At 49.9% G+C, this 24341-nt stretch overlaps 1 protein-coding gene across 4 annotated transcripts in view; it reads right to left on the bottom strand.

Moving 5' to 3' along the window:
• TRMT44 (tRNA methyltransferase 44 homolog) overlaps positions 1 to 24200 on the bottom strand; it is a 43088-nt gene extending 18888 nt beyond the window's left edge. The window contains exons 1-7 of one of the 4 annotated variants that reach the window (XM_054253519.2): positions 23566 to 24200; positions 18679 to 18793; positions 15823 to 16042; positions 13465 to 13533; positions 12524 to 12631; positions 10995 to 11066; positions 388 to 494 (exon numbers count right to left, since the gene is read on the bottom strand). In XM_054253519.2, the coding sequence (XP_054109494.2) occupies positions 388 to 494; positions 10995 to 11066; positions 12524 to 12631; positions 13465 to 13533; positions 15823 to 16042; positions 18679 to 18793; positions 23566 to 24184 (1310 nt within the window). In that variant the 5' untranslated portion in view covers positions 24185 to 24200. The remainder of the gene's footprint in view (positions 1 to 387; positions 495 to 10994; positions 11067 to 12523; positions 12632 to 13464; positions 13534 to 15822; positions 16043 to 18678; positions 18794 to 23565) is intronic. The other 3 variants (XM_054253520.2, XM_054253521.2, XM_054253522.2) reach the window with 3 other exon arrangements.
• Between the last annotated feature and the right edge of the window lie 141 nt (positions 24201 to 24341).

Genomic DNA, 24341 nt, shown 5'->3' with positions numbered 1-24341 from the left:
TGCAGAGGGCTATCAGAGGGCAGACCTCCCCTTTGCAGGCAAACCCTCATGTTTTCAGGAAAAACTTCCAAAAAGGACACCTCTTTTGACACCAGATATAAACACTGTAGACGTCCTCACAGTGCCCATCAGTGCTGGCCGACGGGGACATAATGTGAATATCTAATGTTTTCTAGTAGTCGTATTTTAAAAGGCAAAATAAGACAGGCGGAATTTATTTTAAATTTAGCCCAATATAGGCAATATGCAAACATTTCAAAAATGGGAACTACCCACATTTCAAGTGCTTGACACCTGCATGCAGCCAGTGGCTCCCCTTTTGGACATCAACACTTAGCCGAGGAAGTATTCAGCAGGCACTCAGCAGATAACTCCTCTACCTCTCACCTGGCCGCGATGACAGGTATCCACGGTGTGAGTTCATCAGAATGGTTACCGATTAGCCAATCAACATCAGGGAAAAGGGTCTTATCGTTGGGTGTGATTGCATCTTCCTAAGGGAATAACAAAAAACAGAACAAAATGTTTTGTGAATAAATGTAGGGCTACTGTGTGGGCGGGACATAAGAGGGAGGGTACGGGCTCCAGGGTCACAGGGCGGGAGGGTACGGACTCCGGGGTCACGGGGTGGGAGGGTACGGGCTCCGGGGTCGCACGGCTGGAGGGTATGGGCTCCGGGGTCACGGGGTGGGAGGGTACGGACTCCGGGGTCACGGGGCGGGAGGGTACGGGCTCCGGGGTCGCGGGGCAAGAAGGCACGGGCTCTGGGGTCGCACGTGGGAGGGTATGGGCTCCGGGGTCACGGGGTGGGAGGGTACGGGCTCCGGGGTCACGGGGTGGGAGGGTACGGGCTCCAGGGTCGCGGGGCAAGAGGGTACGGGCTCTGGGGTCGCACACGGGAGGGTACAGGCTCCGGGGTCACACAGCGCAGAGCCACAGTTCACCTGCAGAATGATCAGGAGTCGGGAAGTCAGTGCATCCTCCCTAGGTCTGCCCTAAAGGGCAAGAAACTCTGAGAACTTTTAGGGAAATCACTGGAGAAACTAACAGCACATTTCAGAGTGCTAATCTTTTTGATCATACAAAACTGATTTTTACATAGGTGTAAGGAGGAGCTCTAGGAGAGAGGGCCCTGGAAGGGTTTCCCGCTGGCAGAGCATGGGAGCAAGCAATGGCTTCAGAGGCGGTGAGTGGAAGGCAGAGGGGTCTGAGGCTGATTTAAGCACACAATACCACACAGGGTCTAACCTCACAGGCCTTCCAATCTGTGAAAAGAAGTCTCCAGAAAGACAGAGGGAGAAGTGACATATGTAAATTACGTAATTATTTACTATTATGCTATTACCTTTTGTAAACTATCAGAAAGTGATTAAGACCCTGATGAATAGGCACTTTAACCCTTCTGACAGGCTCTGCAGTTAAGCCCAGGACAGGCACTCGTCGGGCACGGTGGCTCACGCCTGTAATCCTAGCACTCTGGGAGGTCCCGAGGTAGACGGGTCACCTGAGGTCAGGAGTTCAAGACCAGCCTGGCCATCATGGTAAAACCCCATCTTTAGTAAAACTTTAAAAAATAAAAAAATAAATAAAAATAAATAGACACCCTACCCTTTCTGATAATTAGCAGGCTATCATTGATTACTGAAATCAGCAGTCTCAGCAGTAATTCTGTCAGCAAAAACTGGAAAGAGAGAGGGGGAAGACAGACTACACAACCACTAAAAATCTTCTTAATTTTCCAGTGGCAGGATGCGTCCCCAAGATGAGTAAACAGAAATCATTCCCTGGTCATAACGGGGAGACATCCTGAGGACACTCACTCTCCAAGGCTCTTCTCTCTAACAGCGAAACTACAACACAACAATCTTTTGCAGACATGATACATAAAAACCTAAAACTGAAACTCTGTATCTCTCTGGTTCTTCCACAAGCCTATGTGCTTCTATTCACACAGATGTTTAAACACTGCAAACAGTGTTATTCCAGGGTGTATGTATCATCTGCAGAGACATCAAACCTTTGGGACTATTCTTGATTCCCACTCATTCCGGATTTAAGTTTGCCCATCTGTCTCTTTAAGTGGCATGAATAAATTCAAGCATAACTGACATTTGGTACTGACCATAATCATATTTTATATTATCTCGCCAACAGCACTGGACACCAAAGCCCCCCTGTCTGATGAAGATTTAATTGGCATTTTGAATATAGTAAATTGCAATAGTCCTATTTCATACACAGCTTCACAAAATTAAGACAATTTGTGCTCACCACAATGCTGTTGTTACAAACAGGTGTTTTGTTTCTTTCTTGCACTCAAATGAGGTTTTTGAAGGAAAGAAAAAAGCTGCACCCCATGCTTGGCCTTTGAATTTCGAGGTTGTCCCTGTTCACGGAAACCACTCAACTGCAGCTGGGAGGAAATCATTCCCTAGAAACTTCACAAACACCACAAACGTGTCAACAGAACCACCCTCATCCCAGCCACACTCCTCTAGGGCAGAAGGCGAGACAGCATTCCCGGTATTTAATTAACACTAGAATAAACATGGCTATTTTGGCATGGAGACTGAAGGCTGGGAAGCATCGAGGAAAGCAACTCCACACCTGATTAGAACACAGGACTCTCATCAGCAGGCCTTCCCTGACTAAGCGGTCGGGCAGGGTCTCCCCAGGTCAGCGACCTCACAGAAAAGTCTGATGCAGGTTGCTGGGGAACCTCTGATAAAGAACTAGAGCTTCTGTACGTTCTCCAAGGGGCGCCTCCCAGCAGCCAGCTCTTCCCGAGGGCCTGGGCTTACACAGGTGGCCTACTCAGCTGCTGCTTGAATGTCCCTCCCAAAGGTGCTGTTTCACCTGGGGACACGTGGAATTCTGAAATCAACCTCATCACTACTCTTCAGATTCAGAGCCCAATTCTGGTACGTGTGTGAGTCTACAGTCTGCACACGTATCTGCAGAGCCTCTCCTGGCACACCGGCCAGATGACCAGCGTTCCTCAAACCTGAGATTCTGAAAACACTTCCTAATGTGCTGTAATGTATGAGGGGACAAGCCATGACCAATCGCTGCAGAATAAAGCAAAGTGCAAATGTGCAACCGAAGAGTTAAGCACCCAGGCCAGGCGTGGTGGCGACATTGTCATCCCAGCACTGTGGGGGACCGAAGCAGGAAGACCACTTGAGCCCCAGAGTTTGAGACCATCCTGGGCAATACAGGAAGAGCCTGTTTCAACAACAAACAAACACACACAAAATTAGCCAGGCATGAAGGCACGCACCTATGGCCCCAGCTACTCAGGAGGCTGAGGTGGGAGGATCACTCAGTCCAGAAGGTTGAGGCCATAGTGAGCTGTGATCCAGTGTACTCCAGCCTGGGCAACAGAGACCCTGTCTCCAAAAAATTAAAAGGGGGGCTGGGCATGGTGGCTCATGCCTGTAATCCAGCGTTTTGGGAGGCAGAGGCGAGTGGATCACTTGAGGCCAGGGGCCAGACCAGCCTGGCCAACACGGAAAAACCCTGTATCTACTAAAAATACAATTAGTCAGGCGTAGTGGTGGTGTGCGCCTGTGGTCCCAGGCACCCAGAAGGTTGAAGAACAAGAATCCCTTGAATCCAGGAGGCAGAGGCTGCAATAAGCCAAGATCACACCACTGCACCACTCCAGCCTGGGAGAAACGTCTCAAAAATCAAAAAGAAAAAAAGGGAGTGAGGCTAACAGAAAATGTAAAAATAGTTTTGAAATCTTTTTCAATTATTTTCTATTTCTATGAAATGTTATATGGTGGGGGTACATGGCAACATATTCAAGCTTTATGTACAAAGCATTTGAGCTCGGGGCATGGAAAAATACTGAGGCCCTGTGTATGCTACTTGTCCATGTGAATGAAAACTCCTTGACCCTGAAAACAGGACAGGGGAGGAGAATGTGTGGTGGTGTGATAAGGAACGCTGAAAACAGCCTCCTGAGAATGCAGTTTGAGTGTGTTCAGGGTCAGAGGTACCTCAGCAACCCACCTCAGACGGCCATCTAGTGCATGTTTGTAGTTAATACAAGCCCTTTCGATACACACTTGGCGGACGGATGCTGGGGGTGACTCTCAGAAGAGCTACCGCCCAGCCCCGCTCAGCTGGAATCGTCTGAGTACTTCAGTCTCTGTGCTCACTGCAAGCGATAAGCGCGCAATAGACCTGAGCTTTGTTTCAAAGGAACAGTGGGGGCCGTCTGAGGGTAAGCGCGGTGAGAGGAGAGAATCATCCTTGTAGCTGGCTGGTTCCTCTCTCTACTTCCGTATATTCCTGATATTCTCCATGAGGAAAAGTCAATGTTTTTTATTTCATAAACCGACATTCTGTCATCTGGCACATAAGGATCTGTGACCTAGTCATACCCAAGCTATGTGGCTGAGATCTTAAGGCAATGCCAGCAGCGGCACCAGCAGGGGTTTAGGAGGAAGGACAAACAGGCCCACAGAGCTCCCCAGAGGGAGAGGCCACACCCACACCGCCACCCAGAGGCTGCAAGGCCACAATCTCACCACGATCCAGAGAGAGAGGCCACGCCCACACTGCCACCCAGAGGCTGCAAGGCCACGCTCTCACCACGATCCAGAGGGAGAGGCCACACCCACACCGCCACCCAGAGGCTGCAAGGCCACACTCTCACCACCATCCAGAGGGAGAGGCCACACCCACACCGCCACCCAGAGGCTGCAAGGCCACACTCTCACCACCATCCAGAGGGAGAGGCCACACCCACACCGCCACCCAGAGGCTGCAAGGCCACACTCTCACCACCATCCAGAGGGAGAGGCCACACCCACACTGCCACCCAGAGGCTGCAAGGCCACGCTCTCACCACGATCCAGAGGGAGAGGCCACGCCCACACTGCCACCCAGAGGCTGCAAGGCCACGCTCTCACCACGATCCAGAGGGAGAGGCCACGCCCACACTGCCACCCAGAGGCTGCAAGGCCACGCTCTCACCAAGATCCAGAGGGAGAGGCCACGCCCACACTGCCACCCAGAGGCTGCAAGGCCACCCTCTCACCACGATCCAGAGGGAGAGGCCACGCCCACACTGCCACCCAGAGGAGGCGAGGCCGCACCTACAGAGCCACTACAACCTGTCCTAGGACTGCTCCTGGAGTGACCCACAACTTTTTTCCTGTTATAGTCATTTCTCTGTCCTTAGCACCAGGAGAAGCAAGCTGCTCTTGACCAAGTTCCGACTCAGAGCGCACTTTAACCCCACAGTCACATGGTTCTAGTGCCCAGGGCTGGCTGACAGCTCCAAATAGATGTGCTGTCAGGCCAGACCCCAGGTATCTGCATGTCTGTAGCCCAGCCCAGTGGCCACCCCACAACACCCCTGGCCTCCTCCTCAGCACCTCCCACCACCCTGAACCTGCCTCACGAACTGGCTGTGGCTGCAGGTTGTCTGTCCCCTACCCACTTCCCATGACCATAAAGGCAGGGGCTCTTGTCACTGTTGAGTCGTCAGCACTGAAATACCTGATGAATCTGCACAGCTGTGCTTTCTCCTACTGAATGCATCTCTGGTAGTGCACAGCATTCTTTCTGAAATGGAAGTACATCTGAGGCAGGGCCTTTTCGAAAAACATTCTGGCAATACGTATCGAAAAGCTTTCAAGTCCAGCCTGTGAAAAGTATTTTTTAAGTGGATGACGATTTATACACACAGATTTATGTAGTGTAATTATAATCTGAAAACAGATGGTCAAGAACAGAAGAGCTGAGTAAATAATTCTGCCTTCACCGCCTGCCATACACACGGCTGACCTAACCTCCATGAAGTGTACCTTGGTTTGCTCGCCTGTAAAATGGGAATGAGAGAATTAACCTCCCAGTGCTGTTGTGAGGGTGACAGGAAGTTACCGCACGTACAATGCATTTACCTTTAGAAAGGCGTCCCCACACAGCACTGCATGACTGTCAGTTTTGATTACTATACGCCTGGCCCTTGAAGAATGTGGGGGTTAGGGGGTACTGACCCTCCACACGAGTTAAGAATCTGCGTATAACTTTTAGAGACATGGCCCAGGCTGCGGGGCAGTGGCACAGTCTCGGCTCACCGCAGCCACCACGTCCAGCTAATTCTTTTGTTGTTGTTAGTAGAGACGGGGTTTGGCCATGTTGCCCTGGTTGGTCTCAAACTCCTGGCCTCAAGCGATCCTCACGCCTTGACCTCCCAAAGAGCTAGAATTACAGGTGTGAGGCACTGCACCTGGCCCATGTATAACTTCTGACTCCCCAAAAACTGACTATGGATGGCCTGTTGACCGGAAGATGTATCCATAATGTAAACACAGAAGCCGACTGAAACATATTTTGTATATTACATACTATAATCTTAAAATAAAGCTAGAGAAAACGTTATTAAGAAAATTGTGGCTGGGCGCAGTGGCTCACGCCTGTAATCCCAGCACTTTGGGAGGCCAAGATGGGTGGATCACTTGAGGTCAGGAGTTCGAGACCAGCCTGGCTAACATGGTGAAACTCCGTATCTACCAAAAATACAAAAATTAGCTGGGCATGGTGGTGTGTCCCTATAATCCTACCTACTTGGGAGGCTGAACTGCTGGAACCTGGAAGACAGAGGTTGCAGTGAACCTACAGCACACCACTGCACTCCAGCCTGGGTGACAGAGCGAGACTTTCTCAAAAGAAAAAAAAAAGAAAGAAAATCATAAGGAAGAGAAAATATATCTACCAGTCACTGAGTGGAAGAGGATGGACCATCACAAAGGTCTTCATCCCTGTCCTCTTCACACAGAGCAGGCTGAGAAGGAGAAGAGAAGGGACTGGTCTTGCTGCCAGGTGTGGAAGACATGGAGGAGGTGGAAGGGGAGGCAGAAGAGACAGGCACATTCAGTGTGACCTCAGGGAAATACACTGTGATTTCTGTCTGCTTTCCTTTTCAGCTTCTCTAAAAGTGTTTCTGTCAGGACGGATCCTCCTTCCACCGTTTCCTCTAGTTTCAGTGCACATCACAGCAGAGTCTATGTCAGAAAAGCAGTCAAATGCAGTCTTGAAGAATCAGGACCTTCTGCCACACCGTCGGATGTACACGTGCTCTCTGGCACTGCCTCTTTTACATCTTTCTTCCTCATCAGCCGGCACTGGGTTGGAAGCTCTCATGTCCATCAGGTCGCCCATAGTTCCCTCCTCTGGAGTGGTGACTATCAGCTCTTGAATTTCTCAAGACCCACACCCCGCACCCTTCACCTCCCACCTTGGTTTGCCAATCCACCATCTCTCATGATTTCCCTGACTGCTCTGCCGTACATTCTGTGAAGTCAGACACAGCACCTGGACACCATTTTCTCCAGCAGGAGTTTGTTTCAGGCTCAGTGGCTCTCATGGTCTTTTCTGTAGCAATGACAGTGTCTTCAACAGTAAAATCCTTGCAGATTTTCAAAATGTTCTCTCTCAGTTCTCTTCCACAGCATCCAGTCCTTTCCACTGAATACGTTGCACAATGAGGCTTAAAGGTCCTATCTCTCTGATCTAGAGGCTGAAAAGATGCCGTGTTTGGGGTCAAGCAGACCACGTCAACACCACCAGTGTTAACTCAAGAGGTTCCGGGTGGCCCGGGTCATGGTCCAATAGCCACAGAACTCTAAAAGGCAGTCCCTTCCCGGCCAGGTACCTCCTGACTTCAGAGACAAAGCCCGGACGGAACCACAGTAGAGTTCTCACCGCCCAGGCCTTCTCATACAATCAAGGACTGGCAGCTGCCGTTTCTCGTCTCCCTTCAGGATTTGGGCTTAGCAGCTTTACAGATAGGGCAGTCCTGACCATAAACCTGACTGCATTTGCTCAGAACAGCAGGCTTAGCCTGTCCCTTCCTACCTTAAACTCTGGGGCTTCTCTTCTTTACGGCATTTTTTTCCACAATAGGGCACTTTCATCTGCATTAAAAACTCATTTAAGCAGACATCTTCTCCCCTTGATAATTTTCTTTTTATAATGTTTTATGTTTTGTAGAGATGTCGGGGTTGCGGGGGGCGGTTCTTGCTATGTTGCCCAGGCTGGTCTTGAACTCCTGGCCTCAAGCAATCCTCCAGCCTTAGGCTCTGAAAGTGCTAAGACTGCAGGCATGAGCCAGCGCACGTGGCCTCTCGGTGATGACGTTCTCAGTGGCGCCGAGGAACTCACCTGCGGCGTCTTGGTCAGCTGAAGCTACTCCTCCCGTTATCCCGGCATTTTCTGAAGCCAAATCCCTTTCTATAGCGATCAAGTCATCTTTTGTTGGCATTACGTTCTCCAGCTTCAGAGCCTCCACTTCTTTCTGCTCTGTCGTATGACTTTGCTTTCTCTCCCGTCGCATCAGAGTCTGTATGTATGCTTCTCGTGTAGCAATCTTGCCACCACAAAAAAGCTGCATTCTAAACATGAGATAAAAAGTTACCTTGCAAAAAGTGCAAGGTTTTCCTGCCTGCTGGTGTAGCTGCAGTGACAGTGCCACACATTTCTCTCCTTCTCTCTCTTTCCTCTTTTTACGATAGTCCTTACACTGGATTCATTTACCCTGAAACGGTGGGTAACTGCAGCTGCAGACCGAAATCTACAGTACACATCAAGGAATTCAGCCTTTCCTTGTGATGCCATGGCTTCTCTCTGCTTCTTGGGAGCACTTCCAGCATCACTAGTGGCACTGTGTCTGGGGCCCATGGTGCTTCTCGAGGTTCACAGTATTGCCCCAAACGCACTGACAAACACCAGTGATCACGTTCACTGGGCTGTGCAACGGACGGGAGGAATGAGCTGCTGCCATGGAGCGCGCAGCGCCGGGCGGCGTTTTAAATGGACGCTTGCAACACTTGGGCTCGCTGCAGCAGCAACGGGCGGTGACTGGGAAATTACGACAGTTAGTCACATGAATCGTGATTTCATATTGCATCTTTGCGTCTGCATTTTTCTTCACAGAGAATCACACCACATACAGTCTGGCTCTAAGTTTTGATAGATTTCAGCTTTTTATGATAGATTTGCACAGTCATGGTAGTAAATGGTAACACAGACTAGTGTGTACGTATATTTAATGAATTCATGACATATCTAAGTTTTTCTGATTGGTTTCAATATTTCTAGGCTGTGTAGTTCATCTGATGCTTTTTCAAATTGTTGCAAATTTCCAAAAAATTGTCCAATGTATTTATTGAAAAAAATTAGCCTCTCGTTCACCGAGCTCCAGCTGAAGGAGAAGGGGGTAAGTAAGGAGGTCTCTATACCATGGCTCGTACAAAGCGGACTGCCCGCACATCTACCGGTGCTAAAGCACCCAGGAAGCAACTGGCTACAAAAGCCGCTCGCAAGAGTGCGCCCTCTACTGGAGGGGTGAAGAAACCTCATCGTTACAGGCCTGGTACTGTGGCACTCCGTGAAATTAGACGTTATCAGAAGTCCACTGAACCTCTGATTCGCAAACTTCCCTTCGAGCGTCTGGTGCGAGAAATTGCTCAGGACTTTAAAACAGATCTGCGCTTCCAGAGCACAGCTATTGGTGCTTTGCAGGAGGCAAGTGAGGCCTATCTGGTTGGCCTTTTTGAAGACACCAATCTTTGTGCTATCCATGCCAAACGTGTAACAATTATACCAAAGGACATCCAGCTAGCAGGCCGCATACGTGGAAAGTGTGCTTAAGAATCCCCTGTGATGGGAAACATTTCATTCTCAAAAAAAAAATTCTCTTCTTCCTGTTATTGGTAGTTCTGAACGTTAGATAATTTTTTTTCCACGGGGTCAAAAGTTACCTAAGTATATGATTGCGAGTGGAAAAATAGGGGACAGAAATCAGGTATTGGCAGTTTCTCCATTTTCATTGTATGTGAATTTTTAATATAAATGCAGAGACGTAAAGCATTAATGCAGGTTAAAATGTTTCCGTGAAAAAGTTTCAGCGGTTCGACTTTGTAATAATTATAAATAAACCTGCTAACGTTTTCTGGAAAGAAAAGAATTTGCATAAAAGTGGACCCACAAAGTTCAAAGTCATGTTGTTCAAGGGTCAGCTGTATTGTTTATGTTGCTGTTACCTACAATTCAATGAAACATTATTCAACCACTGAAAACGTGCTTCCAAATAACTATCAAAGACTTCAGGTAGTGCCCAGGGCGGGAGGTTAAACGAGCAGAAGCAGCCAGGGTCAAAGTTCTGTGTACACCATGGTCACAAAGGGATTTTTTTAAACTGTAAATGGGTACACACTTATTTCCCTAAATTAAAGAGGGTAATTATCTCTGGATAGGGGCATTAAGAAAAGTGAGACTGTGCAAGTCCTAGAAAAGACAAATGTGAAGACTAAAGAGGACTGGCCCAAAGACAGGAGAGAAATGACATGGGACTGCACGGTCTGCCCTCACATCTCCGTGTGCCCAGACGTGAGCTCGCTGGGGCACCTCACTTCTATGCCTGGGCGCCTGGCTGCCTCCACTGCTCACAGGGGTGCTCCAAGAAGCCTTCTCAAAGGCCCGGCCCCTCCTGTGAGTCCCCACAGCCCTCTAAACCTTCCGTCCCAGCCCTGGCACAGCCTCCGCCCTTTGTGGCACATCTGCAGGTGTCCCCGTCCCCGGCGAAGTCCTGGCAGGCAAGGTACTTGTTGCTTGCTGAATGAATAAGCAGCCTCTGGGAGGCCTTGGAGAAGACTTCCCAAAGTGCCCTGGGCATGGCCCCTGCCTCAAGGCAGCATGGGAGCACCCCACACAAGATGCAAATGGCGCTGACAGACTCTGGGAGAGACAGCACTCCTGCCTGGAGGCCAGCACCCTTCAGTCAGCTTAACCAGAGGCTTGGGAAGTCTAGTTCCATCTTTCTTTTTCTCTTCTCTAATTTCAGAGCACTTAGATGAATGTGAAGGCTTACTGACAACGTGTCTGCTTGACCTCTACGAAGAGACACGTTCATGACAACGAATCCCGCTGGGGCTCAGCCATGCTGAGATCAAGGGTATGCATCATGAAGACAGTACCTCTAACCGAGTTTGCGGTCCATACATGTCCCAGATTTTTCTTCTTCGGACATCAATCCCTCTGCCTGGATGCTGAAAAAGTTAAATTTAAAAATCTAAGGTTAAGTTTAGTACTTCATAATAAATTACAAGAACACACGAAAGCTCTGCAGGCACTGGCCCCAGCACGAAATGCAAGAGAAAAGGCCCTTGGCATTCTCGGGCGGCACTTCTCAGCTGTCTGAAATAGACACCCACACCCCCGCAAGGCAGGTGAGAAGGAATGCCCCGCTGATGGCCACTATGAGTCTTCAAGTGGGGACATGCAGCCGAGTGACCACAGTGGCCTTTGGTGTGGGAAAACATCCAGGGCTAGTGCCCCAGGGAGCACAGCCAGGAACACAGGCCAACTTCCTGCCCTCCGTCAAGCTCGGCTGCTTGTTCTTCTTGCCCCTTGCCCCACTCATTAGCTCTCAGAGTGCACACTTGTTATTGCAAGCCTGCAGAAAAGGAGGGGTGCACAGACACCTACCAGCTGTCTCCAGGTACCAGCTGCCAAGCTGCCGCCTGACACACTACCACCCCTACAACCAGCTTCCAGGTATTATGATTAGAAACTCGCTCTTTAATAGCACACTTGAAAAAGGCCATTTAACAACCATTTTAAGCTCTTCCAGGTGTAGATAAGTATGTGCAGCCCACCAGTACAATGCTGTCCAGTATAGCAGGAAGATCAGCAGATTCCAGTGGCTGCCCCCAGCAGGAAGTGGCTAAGCTTGCCACCATCTCATGGGGTAATGGCGCCTGATGCACTGGATGCATGGGCAGGGGTATGAGTCGCTGGCAGGAAGCTCTGGGCACAAGACACTGAGAGCTGACTCACCCCTGCTGACCTCACTCCCTGGGCAGGTGCCACGCTAAGCCCGAGACTTCTTTTCCTGCATCAGCCAAGCATGCAGAAAATGGATGCAAACACTAGTACCCCACCATTCCATACTGCAGACTGTGTGTACCTGACTGGCTCTCTGGGCCCGAACTGAATCTTCTCTTATTTCTTTTTATTGTTTTGTGGAGATGGGGTTTCACTATGTTGCCCATGCTGGTCTCGAACTCCTGGGCTCAAGTGATCCCCCTGCCTCAACGTCCTAAGTGCTGGGATTGCAGGCATGAGCCCCGCGCCTGGCGTGAAGCTTCTCAAGCGCAGAACCTGCCTTGCTTTTTATCTTCTTCCAGCACCTTGAGATGGTTGGTTTCATGAGAAAAATCTGACAGTAAGAAACATCCATGCTACTGAAAGCCTGCCATTTTATAGGCCCACGCTGGGGCCTTGGGGCCTACCTCGTAGGTCTAATGAGATCAGCACTTTTCCCTTGTTTTATGAGCTGTTTGTTTATCAAATTAACAGAAGTTTATAAGTCCCTGCCTACTCTGATAGCCAGCTGACTCCAAATCCAGACTGTGTCAGCAGAAACAGATGTCCGTGAACCCTGTGTCTAACTTGGAGAAACTCTGGACAAGTTACCAGAGAAGGTCATGGAGCCGGGCCTTACCCCCTCGCTGCTCAGGATGTGGACCAGGAGGCCATTTCCGCATCCCAGGTCAATGAAGGACTGCCTGGCAGTTAGTCCCCGCTCAGCCCTTTCTTCTTCCCATAGAATCTAAGCGAAGAGAAGAACAAAACAAAATCAGTTGGTAACTCCCTCTACACAGGAATAATTCAGACACCGGCGGTCACAGAAAGCTGAGGTGAAAGGACACTGGAAATTATCTACTCTAAACATTCCTTCTTTATCTGAGATGGAGTCTTGCCCTGTCGCCCAGGCTGGAGTGCGATAGCACGATCTCGGCTCACTGCAACCTCCGCCTCCCAGATTCAATCAATCCTCCTGCCTCAGCCTCCCAAGTAGCTGGAACTACGGCGCGTAACACCACACCCAGCTAATTTTGTATTTTTAGTAGAGACGAGGTTTCACCATGTTAGTCAGGCTGGCCTCAAACTTCTGACCTCAAGTGATCCACTGGCCTCGGCCTCCCAAAGTGCTGGGATTACAGGCATGAGCCACCAAGCCCCGCCTACTTTAAACATGCTTATAGATAAGAAAACGAAGACTATAAAAATCAGAGGGCATGCCCAATTGTAGCTAACCAGCACGCCAGCAGAGGAAAGGGCTAGAAGGCCCTAGGCCAGGGCAGGAGGACATGTGCTCCTGAGTGCTTCCAGCGCCAGCCAGTGCCTCCACAATGACTGCTGATAGGGGACCGACAGTGTTTGAACCTGAGGTCAAGCCTCAATCCAAACTTGTTCCTACACGCATCAGCAGGACCCCATGAAGTCAGACCATTACATGCATGACCAACCTTGGCTGGCAGAACTGTGAGCACTGGAAGTCACGGATTTGGAAACTGCCCCTCACTACGGGTAGCATCTGCCTGTAGCAGCCTTCATTCACGCCTCCCCACCCCAGACACCTGGGATCGTGCGCGCTCTTACCAGCAGGTACGCTGCAATAGCTACGTCTTCATACACAAACTTCTCAGGGTCAGTTACTTCAGGCCACACCTAAGACAGTTTGAAGCACGAATGTCAATCGTTCAGTTTCCCCACCACCATTTCCCAATACTTAAGTATCCCCGTAAAGCATAAATCCACTGAGCTCATTGTGCACTAAAATAGAAAATACAAGCTCAAAGGCAAGAATTCACAACTGGTTTCTTACAATGAACGATTTACCTAGAGAAACAAGGCCTGCCAAGAACAATGCAATCCAAAGCAGATTTCACAATCAACAGAACGTACACCAGATGTTTAGCTGAGAGAGTGGACGCAGAGGAAACACAGCTCCACTGTGCTCACTGTTCATGCAGGTAAGGGCAGTGAACAAGGAAACCAGGGCCAGCACGTGGAGCAGTGAAAGCTGTGAGCCACAGATTAGGACCAGCGCTCCAGCCCTGGTCCATCCGTGGCTGCCACCGCCCCACCTGTCAGACAGGGGTGAAGTCCAAGCCTCAGCTAACAGGCAGGGTCATCAAGCTGCTCTCGACACTGTAAAGCACCAGCTGTGCAAAAATGAACTCTCGGTGTTAAAATCAGTCACGTTCAGAACTGGCATTTGCCAAAACAGTAAAACCAATGGCCAATGGTAAAAGCTGAAATTTCTGTTTCCAGCCGCAGTGGCTCAGACGACCCAGACGGACCCTCTCACTGGAAACAACTTCAAAAGCTGGAAAACATAACAAGTACCTTCCGGACAGTACTAAACAGCTAACAAGATGGTAAAGGACCACGAGGTCAGGATGTGGGAGGGAGCACAGCCTCAGTCAGCCAACCCCTGGGAGCCTCAGGTGCTTCAGCAATGATGAAAGGCCACAGCTTTAAGCCTGTGACTTTGGGGGTGCTTTTGGTACAGAGCAAGAGGTGACTGGTTAAAAAATCACACGGGGCTGGGCGTGGTGGCTCCCGCCTATAATCTCAGCACTTTGGGAGGCTGAGGCAGGTGGATCACGAGGTCAAGCGGTCGAGACCATTCTGGTCAACATGGTGAAAACCCATCTCTACTAAAAATACAAAAATTAGCTGGGCGTGGTGGTGAGTACCTGTAGTCCCAGCTACTCAGCTACTCAGGAGGAGAATTGCTTGAACCCAGGGGGTGGAGGTTTCGGTGAGCCAAGATCACAACATTGCACTCCAGCATGGGTAACAAGAGCGAAACTTCCATCTCGAAAAAAAAAACCAAAAACACATGGAGGCCAGGCACAGTGGCTCACACCTGTAATCCCAGCACTTTGGGAGGCCAAAGTGGGCAGATCACTTGAGCCTAATAGTTTGAGAACAGCCTGGGAAATACGACAAAACTTCCCCTCTACAAAAAATTAGCCAGGCATGGTGGCATGCACCTGTGGTCCCAGCTACTAGGGAGGCTGAGCTGGGAGAACAGCTTGAGCCCAGGAGGTTGAGTCTGCAGTGAGCCAAGATCACTCCGCTGCGCTCCAGCCTCGGTGACAGTGAGATTCTGTCTCAAAAAAAAAAAAAAAAACCCCAAGCCAAAACACAGAAATGACAAATTGTGGTTACTCCTAGGAGAGGGAGGAAGACGGGAACTAGAGAGAGAAAACAGCTCTGACGCTTTCCATCTTGAGCTGGGCATAAATACACTGACCTTTCTTATCACAGATTTTACATCTTAGAAGGTTTAAGCACGTGTTATCTGGAAATTATTTCCTTGTTGGAACTGCTCTTTTGTATTTTAATTTTTCATATATTTTCTTAAAATACCTTTAAGTTTATACAAAGAATTATGGTAATTTAGCCATTTTGTTCAAGGTTCCCTTACTTTTCCATTAAATATTTCCCTAGAGGGTCTCTTGAAAACAAACAACAGACAAGTAAAGATCAATCCTTTTCCCTCATGTATCTGCCTATGTTTTGCTGTGTGCACCCAAGTGTGTCAAAGCGCAGCCTGCAACAGGGAGAACAACTTCACCCGGCAGAGTTTGATTATTTTACCTCATTTAAATGAAGGGGGTGCCGGGTACAGTGGCTCACACCTCTAATCCTAGCACTTCGGGAGGCCAAGACAGGCGGATTGCCCGAGCTCAGGAGTTCAAGACCAGTCTGGGCAACTCGGTGAAACGACATCTTTACTAAAAACACAAAAAACTAGCCAGGCGTGGTGGTGTGTGCCTGCAGTGCTAGCTGCTGGAGGGGCTGAAGCTGAAGAGTCGCTTGAATCCGGGACACGGAGGTTGCAGTGAGCTGAGATCGTGCCACTTCACTCCAGCCCTTCCTTTGGGTGACAGAGCGAGACCATGCAGGGGGAAAATAACGGTAGCTATTCTTCACCAGAATTACCTTAACCATTTCCTTATACTTCTCCTTAAGCTCCTGGTAAGCCTTGCTGTACTTCATTATGGAGATGAGGGAAAGGGTGCTCTTAAAGCCACTCTTCCTGTTCTGTACACACCACCTGGCCAGCTTGGCCGGCAGCTGTTCTCCAAGCCACGTGGGTTTGGGATATACAATTCCATCTGAATGCCATCTTTCTGGACAGAAAATTAAAACAGATATGAACCTTTAAAAACAAGAGAAATATGAATAAGCACAGACATGTTCAGTTCTTATTTTAAAATTATCCATTTATTTACCAAGAGAACAGAAGCTATCTATAATTATAAAATATTACCAAAAACATGAAACGAACTAGAACTTTTTACAGAATTTTCATCTACTAGAGGAAAACATTGAAAAAGCACAAAGGATCGATCCCTCCTTCCTTGCAAACTTTGTTAAGAACATATTTACACAACTGTGAAGTCCACAGCCAGACAAATAAAGGACTCTCTCCTTCTGCTTCACGCACAAGGGGCCAGATTCTAAGTGTCCAAGGATTTTCCTAACGTTTCTATTCTTTATGCATTTTCACACAGCAACTCAAATGAGTATACTGGCTTACCAGCTAGCCACCTGCCAGAAGGCGAAGTGCTCAGCCACAGATAAAGGCCACCCTGCATTTTGCTGGCTTACCTTGCCTTCCACATGCCTTCTGCCATCAGAAGGCCCTGACGGCGGGGCTGCTGCCTGTCTTACTTGCTGCTCCACCCCCAGGCCCCAGCAGTGCCGACACATAGCAGGCACTGTTTATGGATGAATTCAGTGAATGACTGAAAAAGCTCAAAATCCTTGGGGACACTGGCAGGACAGATGCGCACACAGATAAAATACACTGTCCAGGGCTGCAACTGGGGCAGCACAGGAGGGGAGGGCATTCAGTTTGCGGGGTCAATGGGTCACTGAGAGAAAGCTATGATAAAAGTCACATTCAGCAGACATTCCTAAGAATAAGCAGAACGCAGCGGCTGGGTGAGGGGGGCAGAGCTGGAGGGCCCGACAGGCATGCTGAGGGCACGGCAGCAGCATGACCCCCGCACAGGGATAATGGCAAAATTAGTCACGTTCAGAACCGGCATTTGGCAAAAGACCAATGTTAAAAGTTGGCATTTGGCAAAATGGCCAATGTTAAAAGTTGAAATTTCTATTTCCAGCCACAGTGCCTTAGACAATCCAGATGAACCCTCTCACTGGAAACAACTTCAAAAGCTGGAAAAACAAGAAGCACCTTTGGACAGTACTAAATAGCTAACAAGATGGTAGAGGACCACAGAGGTGCCTGGCACAGGGAAGCCTGGTTTCTCCTGGTGCCTGCCCTCACCCCTCACTCTCCAACAAATGCGTGCTGGCAGGAAGGGACATTGGGGCAGGATCCCCTGACAACTCGAGGGAACCTCTGGGTGGGTCTCAAAGGGCTTTGTGCTACAGGGCCTGACACCCCTTTCAAGCTCGAAAGCTGCAAAGGTCCAGGTGAGGCCCAGCCCTGCCGCCTCCCCAGAGGCTCAGGATTGATTCAGCCCATTTCAAGGTGAGCGGACGGAAGGCCAGAAGGCAGAGTGCACACCCAGGGCCACGCTGCTGGTGGGAAACCCACTCTTCTCCCATAACCCTTGCTTTCTAGGAAGCCCAGGCTTCCAGTCGCTCAGATGTTAGCCCCAAGACTGTTTCAGAAAGTACAGGTTGGAAGTGGCGCTCAGGAAAACACCAGCTGACGAGTAATGAATGAATTCACTCCTCCTCTGACTTTTTCATTTTAAAAATACCAAATGGAGCCGGGCGTGGTGGCTCAAACCTGTAATCCCAGCACTTTGGGAGGCCAACACAGGCAGATCACCTGAGGTCAGGAGTTTGAGACCAGCCCGACCAACATGGAGAAACCCTGTTTCTTTTAAAAATACAAAATTACCCGGGCATGGTGCGCAGCCTGTAGTTACAGGTACTCAGGTGGCTGAGGCAGGAGAATCGCTTGAACCCAGGGGGGTGGAGGTTGCGGTGAGCCGAGATCGCACCACTGCATTCCAGCCTGGGCAACAAGGGCAAAAACTCCATCTCAAAAGAAAAACCCGGTGTGAATTAAATCGCATCCTTTTTGCACAGACCCAAATATCACACGGAATTGAGGCTGCTTATGAAACTGCTGCTTTATAACAAGCATCACGGACTCACTGCACAAGGAAGCGCCATCTATTCCCCATTACTAAGTCATAAAAAATAACAAAATAGACTGGGCACGGTGGCTCACGCCTGTACTCCCAGCACTTTGGGAGGCCAAGGCAGGTGGATCACTTGAGGCCAGGAGTTTGAGACCAGCCTGGCCAACAGGGTGAAACCCTGTCTCTACTAAAAATTAGCTGAGTATGGTGGTGGGTGCCTATAGTTCCAGCTACTTGGGAGACTGAGGCATGAGAATCACTTGAACGGAGGAGGCAGGGGTTATAGTGAAACGACATGGCGCCACTGCACTCCAGCCTGGGCGACAGAGCAAGACTCTGTCTCAGTAATAACAGTAATAGTAATAATAATAATAACAATAAAGGCATTTGAGTTTACTTGACTCCGGAACTAACACTGAGGGCTGCTGACCATCACAGCCACAGGGAGGGTAGAGACCAGAGACCCCAGCCGGGCTGTGACCACCCAAACTCCAGGCCAGGCGCCAACAGGAAGAGCAACGTGGCATGGGCACACGAGCTGGCAATGCATTCCTCATAACCACAACCACCTCAGAGACAGGACCTTAAGCTCTCTGGCAACCCAGAATCCTGTAGCCACCTAAAGAAACCCTCGACGGCAACCATCACACCACCGTCCAGCTCCTACCATTCGCCTCTGCTGTGACTCAGCTGAATCTGATACACATTGCTCATCTCAACCTTTAAGTTCCCCTCATCATCTTCTTCCAAAGGCAAAAACGTTACAGTTCCATTGAGGACATCTGGAAAGAAAAGGAAAAGAATGAGAAATTACAGCTGCCTCGCCACCACCTCATCAGCAGCAGTATTACAAACAGAGAGTAGTCAACCTGACGTGTTCAGTCTCGCGCTCTACCCAGCACTCTGTTCCCGACGGCACTCCAGGAGAGGAGCTTCTGCCTTTCATTCACGGGAGCCGAGAATGTGCCAGGCACACAGCAGCCATTCTCTGCAAGCATCTGCTGGGGGCGCACGAGCCAGGACCTGAGGAAAGGGCCAGCCAACATGGACTCTATCGGAACCCAAGAGCTACATCAGAGAGAACAGGGGACCTCTGCTCTAGCTGAGTGTCTGCCACAGCCTGGCCAAGACCTTTGGGTGTGAGCAAGGCACAGAATCCTGCTCAACCATCAGAAGCCAGTTCAGCAAAGTGACATCACTCCAGGCCTTCCTAACAATGGCCCTATGTTGAGCGGAGCCCTCGCTGCATGAAGGGACTTCGTACTCACCTTCCCATCAAAACATAAGCAGAGTGGCATATTCCTAAGCTAAATGTACAGTATTCTACCAGTTTCTGTGGATACTTATGGTTTGGCTATATAAAGCTCCTTTTTTTTTTTTATTTTTTGAGACGGAGTTTCGCTCTTGTTACCCAGGCTGGAGTGCAATGGTGCGATCTCAGCTCACCGCAACCTCCACCTCCTGGGTTCAGGCAGTTCTCCTGCCTCAGCCTCATGAGTAGCTGGGACTACAGGCGCACACCACCACGCCCAGCTAATTTTTTATATTTTTAGTAGAGACGGGGTTTCACCATGTTGACCAGGATGGTCTTGATCTCTTGACCTTGTGATCCACCCGCCTCGGCCTCCCAAAGTGCTGGGATTACAGGTGTGAGCCACCGCGCCTGGACTATATAAAGTTCTATCTCTAAAATCAATCATGTTTACCTTTGATATTAAAAAAACAGCAAAATCTCAGTTAAAGAGGAATATATGCTTCACAAGCCAAGTATGTACAACTGTAGCTCACCTTCCACAGCAGGTGAAAGAACAAGGCCTGCCGGAGGGGAGCACAGCTGAAGGGGCTGAGTGGATTCAGACCGAGAGCAAGCAGTGTGGGGGCAAGAAAGCTCTGACAATCAGCGTCTACTGCTACAGAATCCAGGGCGGCCGGGGAAGGCCTCCCTAATAATGTGACGTTTGAGCAGAGAACCCAAGGAGGTCAGGGAGTGTGCCACGGGGCACCTGGAAGAAGTGTTTCCAACACAGGAGCAGCAACTGCAAAGGCCCTGGGGAAGGAGTGTGCTCAGGAGAATGGAGTGGTGTGGACAAGGTGACAAGTGGTAGGAAGTGAAACCAAAGGGAAACAGGGCCCAACCAGGTCACAAAGGGCCTTGGTGTGACCCAAACCAAGGTCACACAGGGCCTTGCAGTTCGCGAAAGTACAGCTGTTACTGTGAGTGAGACCAGAGGGAAGAGGACTGACACAATGCATCGTTCTTTCCATGAATCACCTCACTGAAAAGCCGCAACAGGATCAGACAGGTGGCCGACGCCTGTTCTCCCAGCACTATGGAAGGCCAGGGTGGGAGGCTCACTTGAGGCCAGAAGTTAAGACCAGACTGAGCAACATAGTAAGACCTTATTTATACAAAAAATAAATCAAGTAAAATAAAACTCGCAACTTTATCATCAGTATCATTTTCAGCACCCTCTGGATCAGGGTGTCTCAACCTGGGCATCACTGGCATTTGTGGCTGCATAACTGCTGATTGTGGGGAGTTGTCCTGTGCCCTGTAGGATGCTGAGCAGAAGCCCTGGCCCAACCCACTAGATGCCAGCAGCATCCCGCCCTCCCTGACCAGTGTTGCAACCCCAAATCCGCTGTCAGTGTTGTCACTAAACAATGACACATTCCATTTTTTTAATTTTTCATTTTTGTGGGTGCATAGCAGGTGCATACATGCATGGGGTATGTGAAATGCTTTGCTACAGACATGCGACGTGAACTTATCACATCATGGAGAGTGCAGTGTCTGTCCCCTCAAACATTTGGCCTTTGTGTTACACAATCCAATTACACTCTTTTAAAGTTATTTAAAAATGTACAGTTATGGCCAGGCACGGTGGCTCAGGCCTGTAACTCCAGCACTTTGGGAAGCTGAGGTAGATGGATCACAAGAGGTCAGGAGTTGGAGATCAGCCTGGCCAACATGGTGAAACCCTGTCTCTACTTAAAATACAAAAATTAGTAGGCTTTGGTGGCACATGCCTGTAACCCCAGCTACCTGGGAGGCTGAGTAGGAGCATTGCTTGAACCCAGGAGGTAGAGGTTGTAGTGAGCTGAGACAGTGCCACTGCACTCCAGCCTGGGCCCCAGAGCGAGATTCCATCTCAAAAAAAAAAGTACAATTAAGTTACTATTGACTCTAACCCCCCATTGGACTATCACATAGTAGGTCTTTTCCATATTCTATTTTTCCTGTACACTGTAACCATCCCGCCTCGCCCCAACCCTCCCATCCCCTTCCCAGCCTCTGGTGACCATCCTTCCACTCTCTATGTCCATGAATTCCATTGTTTTGATTTTTAGACCCCCCAAATAAGTGAAAATGTGATGTTTGAATGACAAACTGCTGAGTCAGAACCCAAAACTGTCCCGCTTGAACCCTCTGTTCTAGGTGAGAAAAGCAGGCGTTAAGAATATGAAGTCGTCTGTTTCAAGTCCATACAGCCTCAAACTGAAGGCTCCTGCCTGACTGAAGAGGTCCAGTTCTTAACCACTGTGTCGTCCTGTCGCCTGCTACCAACATCTAAGATCTCTTAGTCGTGTTACCCTTTCTTCCCTTTTTTTCTTGTGGGGGAGGGAGTTGAGTCTCGCTCTGTCGCTGGAATGCAGTGGCGTGATCTCAGCTCACCGTAACCTCTGGCCACCTTGGCGTCAGCCTCCTGAGTAGGTGGGATTACAGGTGCCCGCCACTACACCTGGCCAATTTTTGTATTTTTAGTAGAGACGGGGTTTCACTATGTTGGCCCGGCTGGGCTCGAACAGTCACATTACTTTTAAGACCTTCAGAGCTTACCCAGAATAGGGCCACGAAATACACAGGAGTTGCCAGAGCATCTCCACTTCACACCAACAGCAGGTAGCATTCATTAGGTACTTATCGGGTGCCAGGAATTACTCTAAGCAATTGACAATATATTAATTCCATTTAACTCTTCCAGTGACTCTAAGAGATTTTATTATTAACCTATTTTACAAATGAAGACACTGAGACACGGAGAGGCTCTATAACCTGCCCACAGCCACACAGCTTATCACTGGCAAGACCAAAATTCAAACCCAGGCTGTCTATACTCCATGGAGGACATAAGTCTTCTGGTGAGCCTTCCTGGAGGGAGCTGAATATAGAAAGCAATCCTGAAAAAGCACTCCTTATTGACAGGGAACACTGCCTCCCTGAGAGGAAGAAAGGAAAAATTCAGTCCTGCCCCTCTCTTCAGCTAAGTCTACACATGAAGACCTCACGGGCACTGCTTCTCCGAGCCTCTCAGCCCAGTGGATGGACACTGTAAAATGGTTAAGATTAGAACACAGTTGATAAGAGCTGGAAGAACTCCTAAACTAGACTGGACTGGCAGGGTCCGAGAGATCCCCTGGAGGAAGGGACACCCAGAGCCTTACAAAGGCACAGAGGCAGACAGTACTGGGAGCTGTCACAGGGGACCATGTACCTACCAGCAACTGCTGCCTGCGGTAGGCACCAGAGCCTCCCGAAAGTGTCCATGCCCTAATCCCCAGGACTTGAGAATATACTGCATTATGTGGCAAAACGGACACTTTGCAAACATGATTATGGTTATAGGTCTCAAGAGGGAAGAGTACTCTGGATTACCCGGGTGGGCCCAGTCTAACTTCATGGGTCATGAATAGCAGAGAATTTTCTCCAGCTGGAGGCAAAGGAGAAGCAGCAGGAGAGGAAGACAGAGAGATTCTAAGTGTGAGAAGGATTCAACCCCATTGCTGGCTCTGAGATGTCAGAAGCTGCATGGAAGAACCAGAGAGGCCTCTAGGAACTGACAGCCAGCAAGGGAAAGAGGACCCCAGGCCTACACAAAAAATTGGATTCTACCAACAAGGCGAATGAGCCTGGGAACAGATTCCTTCACAGAACCTCCAGGTAAGAGCCCAGCCAGCAGACTCTTTGATTTTGGCCTTGTGAGAGAGACGCAGAGAAACCAGCAGAGCCAACAGGGATTCCTGACCTACAGAATTGAGGGAGATAATTAACTTTGTGTTGTGACCGTTAAATTTGCAGTGGCAATAGAAAACACAGACTGCTGAAGAAAGTTTGAGGAAAGAAGTGGCTGAGGCTGAAATGTCAATGTCATGGGCGGTAAAAATAAATGCCAGAGATTTAACAAATACTGAGAACTAGTAGGTTCCCATCCAGCCAGTCTCTATGCTCTTCCACAGCGACCTGTCTCAGCATAAACAGCTCCGTTTACACCTACAGCCGGACCTGCCAAACTCCTAGTTATCATGCAATAACCAGCTGGTCCCTCACTGTCTCTCTGAAGCCTTCCAGACACCACCCCAATCAATTATCCCATCTTCTACTAATGACACAGATTTCTACGCGCCCACTCAACACACACACACCTAACAACCTCCCTAGGACATCGCACAGGAACGGGCATAAGAGGTACCCTTAGGACCTTTTCATTGACCCCGCGGTTCCATGAATGCTTTTTAATCTGATCATATCCGTCTACTATGAAAACACTCTGACCTTGCACAACCATTTCCCTCCTGGGAGCTGTAATCGGGCACTGAGGGCCAGTTTTCGGGATGACGGTTCTGAGAACCACGTCGAGCTCACGCTGCGCCTCTGGCTGCGATCCCGCCCCGGAGCAGGTGAGGAAGGACAGCAGCTTCGAATTGCCACGGGAGAGACTTCGGGAGAAATCGTCCCAGAGCGAATCCAGATCCGCGGCGGGGAAGTCGCCCTCCTCTCCTTCAATATGGCCGGGGTGCCCGGGGTCTCGCAAGGGCGCTGAGGCGGCTTCCCTCTGTGCCTCCTCTTGCTGGCACTGGCCCTGGGCCTCCTCACTTTCGCAACACGCCGTGCCCTGCTTGGGTCCTGATGGCGGCCTGGGGCCCGGGCCCTCTCCGGGGGAACCTTGGCCGGGTCCCGGACCCCGCTCCTTCTGCTCGGGGCCTGCGCTCGTCCCCTGGCCGCAGGCCTCAGCGCTGGGCAGGGTGGCGCTCCGGCGGGCCTCCAGGCGGGCGCCGCACAGCCGTTTGTTGGCCACATGCGGCCTTTCCAGCCACACCTCCACCGCAGCCCAGAAGCCCCGTGGGAGCAGCGCGCCTGGGTCGCTCACCGCGACCCGGCCCACCTCCGCCATGGCAATCGCCAAGTGTAGAGCCCCGGCAGCGGCGCGCCGAGATGATGCAGCTCTGTGGCGCGGTACGTTGACGTCATGGGGCGGGGTGCTGGGACCGGAAATGAGAGTGGCTTGAGGGCACCTCCTTTCCTGCTTTTGGTTTCCCTGGCAGGGTTTC

The sequence above is a fragment of the Callithrix jacchus genome, chromosome 3 (genome assembly GCF_049354715.1).
Source record: "Callithrix jacchus isolate 240 chromosome 3, calJac240_pri, whole genome shotgun sequence".
NCBI classification, from domain to species: domain Eukaryota; kingdom Metazoa; phylum Chordata; class Mammalia; order Primates; family Cebidae; genus Callithrix; species Callithrix jacchus.
The sequence above is the reverse complement of the archived record's forward strand: the minus strand, read 5'-3'. Positions and strand labels throughout refer to the sequence as shown.